At 44.0% G+C, this 4,368-nt stretch overlaps 1 protein-coding gene across 1 annotated transcript; it reads right to left on the bottom strand.

Annotated features, from left to right (window-relative positions):
- Nucleotides 1-1,719: 1,719 nt before the first annotated feature.
- Nucleotides 1,720-3,164, bottom strand: LOC127422764 (uncharacterized). The gene is made up of 2 exons (XM_051666501.1): nt 2,584-3,164; nt 1,720-2,457 (listed from the first exon to the last, which is right to left on the bottom strand). Exons 1-2 carry the CDS (start codon nt 2,937-2,939, stop codon nt 2,052-2,054), a joined length of 762 nt encoding a protein of 253 aa, XP_051522461.1. The 5' UTR covers nt 2,940-3,164; the 3' UTR covers nt 1,720-2,051.
- Between the last annotated feature and the right edge of the window lie 1,204 nt (nt 3,165-4,368).

Below are 4,368 nucleotides of genomic sequence, written 5' to 3'. Positions count from 1 at the left end.
AATGGTTTGACGGTTGCCACACTGATTGCTGTCGACACGCAAGTCTGTTAAATAGGAAATTGAGAAACCAGAGGGAACATTTTTGGGATATTTTGGCCTAGTGCATTTGCATAAGAGGTTGAGCAATGACTGAAGAAGGCAAAACTGTTATTGTTGACAGAATTAAATTGTGTAACGGTAGATTTAGAACATATGGGAATGCTTGTTTTTATTTGATTGAAGAGAGATATAAATGATTTCAGTTAATGTGTTTACAAATTACCCAGCAAGTAATCACAATATTAAACATTACCATATTGCCACGTTTCAGTGGCCACTCGAAAGTCCATCATTGGGAAATTTGAAAGACCTCTTTACAAATAAAGGGCAACACTTTGCAATAAGGTTGTATTCGTTGAACTAACACAAACTAACAATGAACAATTGTAAATATAGAAAATGTTCATTGTTAGATCATGATACCTAATGCAGTAACTAACCAAATAAGCTATAAGGATACTGTTGCTGTCTGAAAAATAAGCTTACTGTACAGTAGCTTCACATCTGTTATGGTGCTCCAATTTTTAACCACTCTCATGTACTAAATTTTTCCTTAAGATGTGGGATGAGAAAAAATGGGAAGACTGATTTATGTCTCTTTGAGTGACCGAACAGGATGTTCACTGGGTAAACATTTTTAAATAAAAAAAAAGTACAATTCAAATATCAATTCATATTTATATTTGAATGCCTTCTGTACAAAATGTAGTTTCTTCAAAATATGAAAGGATTTGAAAAACCCCAAATAAAAGGGTGCAGCCTCTCATACATACATAACTGATATTCAAAATGATGCAGTGGTTTGAGTTATAGATGTAAACCACAGTATTTCCAAACATATACTTTTTGCCATCAAAACGAGACCTTTTCTTATACAAATACTCTTCAAATCTATAAAGTGACTGAGGCTGACAAAGAGCAATAAGTATATACCTGACAAGAGAAATAGCAGTACTGGTTCAGCCACAAAATTGGTTTGTGTATGTGTTGTCAAAGGGGCTGGGGGTGGCATGGGGCATCAGATCAGAACCTAAAGGTGGGGTGTAATTTATGTTTCCTCCTCAGCTGGGACATCTGGATATCTTGAAGTAGGATAGACCACTGGTGTGGCATAGGGCTTGCATTAAACATATGTGGATCATGTAGAACCCACTCACCTCTGAACCGCCTCTGCAAACAGCTGCCAGCAGTTGATATTATGTCTCATGCTGATCTACTTTGATGTAGGACAAGCCCACAACCTCATATGGAGAACTTCTGTTCAAGAGCACTCGATAATGAAACACACCAGGGTGGTGCAGAGATGGCTTATCCTAGTTTGACTCCACACAAGGAATTCATAAGATAAAATCGCAATAGCAACTGAATTTATAGTTAAATGTTGTCTAATTATATTTTGGATTTTATGCCTAACTGCCCTACAAATGCAGCCAAACCCATCTATCACAGGACAGATCATAGTCTAAGAGAACTTATTCTGTTATAACTAATTTTTGACAAAATGTGTAGTTACTGCATTTTGTCTTTGCATGTCAGCATACATTAAAAAAGTGAAGAATAGTGGAAAACAGAATAGTTCACCAAAAAAGGAAAATGCTGTCATTATTTACTCACTCTAACTTTGCTCCAAACCTGTTGTAACACAGACTCCGGAGAACAGAAGTTAAGATCCATGTGCGGTTTAATAGTAAACATGCAACTCATAAACAGACATGCAGGGTAAATCACCAGAAATGGAACAGCATAGGCAGATGAGAGACGTAATCATAAACAGGCAAAGGTCAGGGCAGGCAGCAAACAATCACAGTAAGAGTCCAGGTAAACAATAGGTAAACATGGCAAACAGCAGAGTATCAAATGGTGGGTAACAGGCAGAAGTCAAACACAGGAAAGCAGTATAAACAGAGGTAAATGCTCAAAAATGTTAGCAGGAGCAAAACAAGAATTCACAATGACTATTGTTTGAACAGCACTTAAATAGACTATGAAATAGAGAACAGGTGTGTGTGTAATCAGTCCAGGTTGGCATGCTGGGAAGTGTAGTTCGTGGTGCCGTCATAACTCGGGCGAGGGAAATCTCTGGTGGTGAGCAGGAGGACTCCTTGAGTTCGTAACAGAGCCCCCCCCCCCAGCGAGCGGCTCCTGACATGAGGAGGCATTCGACGCCGGGGTCTTCCACGGGGTCGAGGGGCAGGTCTTTCCGGATACATCCTGTGAAATTCAGTGGTGAGTGTGGGGTCAAGAATATCATCAGCTCTGACCCAGGATCGCTCCTCCAGGCCATACCCCTCCCAGTCAACCAAGTACTGAAGAAAGCGACTCCGATGTCTGGAGTCCAGGAGCTCTCGAACTTGATAAGCCTCCACACCATCCACGATTATGGGCGGTGGGTTTGGATGATCGATCTCCTCCTCCTCCCTCAGGCCACCAGTGGGTTTAAGCAGAGAAACAAGGAAGGTGGGAGAAATGTGATAGTTAGAGGGCAGTTGAAGGCGATAAGACACTGGAGTAATTTGTCTGAGAACTTTGAAAGGACCCACATACCTGGGTTTCTTGCAAGGCAGATGGAGACGAAGGTCACGTGTGGAAAGCCAAACCCATTGGCCAGGAGTGTAGATGGGATTGAGGCGTTGATGGCGATCGGCCTGTTCCTTCTGTCTCCTAACAGCTCTTTGGAGATGGACATGAGCATAGTCCCACACCTCCTCGCTCCGCCGAAGCCAGTCATTGATGGCCGGTAGCTCTGTGTGTTCTCCAGACCAGGGGAACAGAGGGGATTGAAATCCCAGCACACACTGAAAGGGGGTCATGCCCATGGACGGCTTCTGAAGGGAGTTCTGGGCATACTTGACCCAAAGCAGATAACAGCTCCAGTCAGCCTGGTTCTGGCAACAATACATTCTGAGAAAACGTGTGATCTCCTGGTTTAAGCACTCAGTCTGGCCGTTTGATTGAGGGTGGTAACCTGAAGTGAGACTGATGTTGAGTTGTTAAAAGAAAGCCTTCCAGACCCGGGATGTAAACTGTGGACACCTGTTGGAGACGATGTTTTCAGGTAGTCCGTAGAAATGAAACACCTGATGAATTAGTTGTTCTGCAGTCTCGAAGGCTGTGGGGAGCTTGGGCAGAAGGATTATTCGACATGACTTAGAGAATTGATCAATGACAGTAAGAATGACAGTGTTACCTTGAGAGACAGGGAGATCAGTGATGAAGTCGATGGCAATGTGAGACCATGGACAATGGGGAATAGGCAGAGTTTGGAGGAGTCCTGCAGGAAGTTGCCTGGAGGAGTTGTTTGCTGCACAGGTGGGACAGTTGTTGACATAAGAAATGGTCTCCACCTGCATAGTTTTCCACCAGAAATGGTTCAGAAGCAGCTGTAGTGTGGATGCAATACCTGGGTGTCCGGAACTGGTGGTAGTATGGACCCATTGTAAGGTCTTTTCCTGAAGGAGTCGTGGAACATAGGTTTTCTCAGGAGGGCAGTCGGGTCCTGAATCTGAGCTTGGGTGATCTCGGTCATAATATCCCACTGAACCAGAGCCAAGATTAGTGACGTGGGGATGATGGGTTCAGATGTCTGGTTCTGAGTGTCAGACTCAAACAGACGAGAGAGAGCATCAGCTTTGGAATATTTGGAACCTGAACGATAGGTAATAGTGAAACTGAATCGAGTAAAGAACAATGCCCACCTAGCCTACCTTGGATTCAGTCTTTTAGCAGAGCGTAGATATTTGAGGTTTCGCTGGTCTGTTAACATGAGAAAAGGATGTCTCGCCCCCTCCAGCCAATGTCACCATTCCTCTAGAGCCGCTTTCATAGCCAGAAATTCTCGGTTGCCCACATTGTAGTTTTGCTCAACAGGAGATAGCTTACGGGAAAAGTATGCACAAGGGTAGAGTTTTGGGGGCGTTCCATGATGTTTTGAGAGAATGGCTCCGATTCCCGTATTAGAGGTGTCCACTTCAACCATGAAAGGAGTGTTGGGGTCAGGATGGTGCAGGATGGGAGCGGAGGTGAAGTGAGACTTCAGATTCTTGAAGGCTTGGAGGGTCGTTGCAGACCAACACAGTTTGGAGCCCCCTCCTTTTAACATGGATGTCAGTGGGGCAGCGACTGAACTGAAATTTCAGATAAATTGGCTGTAGAAACTGGCGAACCCCAGGAAGTGTTGCAACTCCTTCACTGAAGTAGGTTGAGGCCAGTTTAGTACCGCACGTACCTTACTGTCATCCATGGCGACCCCCTCTGGGTTGATGACGTAGCCAAGGAAAGACACAGAGGTCTGATGGAACTCACATTTCTCGGCTTTGGCATAGATTTGGT

Source organism: Myxocyprinus asiaticus, chromosome 32 (assembly GCF_019703515.2).
Source record: "Myxocyprinus asiaticus isolate MX2 ecotype Aquarium Trade chromosome 32, UBuf_Myxa_2, whole genome shotgun sequence".
NCBI lineage: Eukaryota > Metazoa > Chordata > Actinopteri > Cypriniformes > Catostomidae > Myxocyprinus > Myxocyprinus asiaticus.
The sequence above is the reverse complement of the archived record's forward strand: the minus strand, read 5'-3'. Positions and strand labels throughout refer to the sequence as shown.

Bases quoted from the DNA above. Each gene is read 5' to 3' on its own strand.
- LOC127422764 (XM_051666501.1), bottom strand. From the start codon at position 2,939: ATGTATTGTTGCCAGAACCAGGCTGACTGGAGCTGTTATCTGCTTTGG. The intron at 2,458-2,583 runs GTATGTGGGTCC...TGGTGGCCTGAG, and splicing joins CTGCCTTGCAAGAAACCCAG to GGAGGAGGAGGAGATCGATC.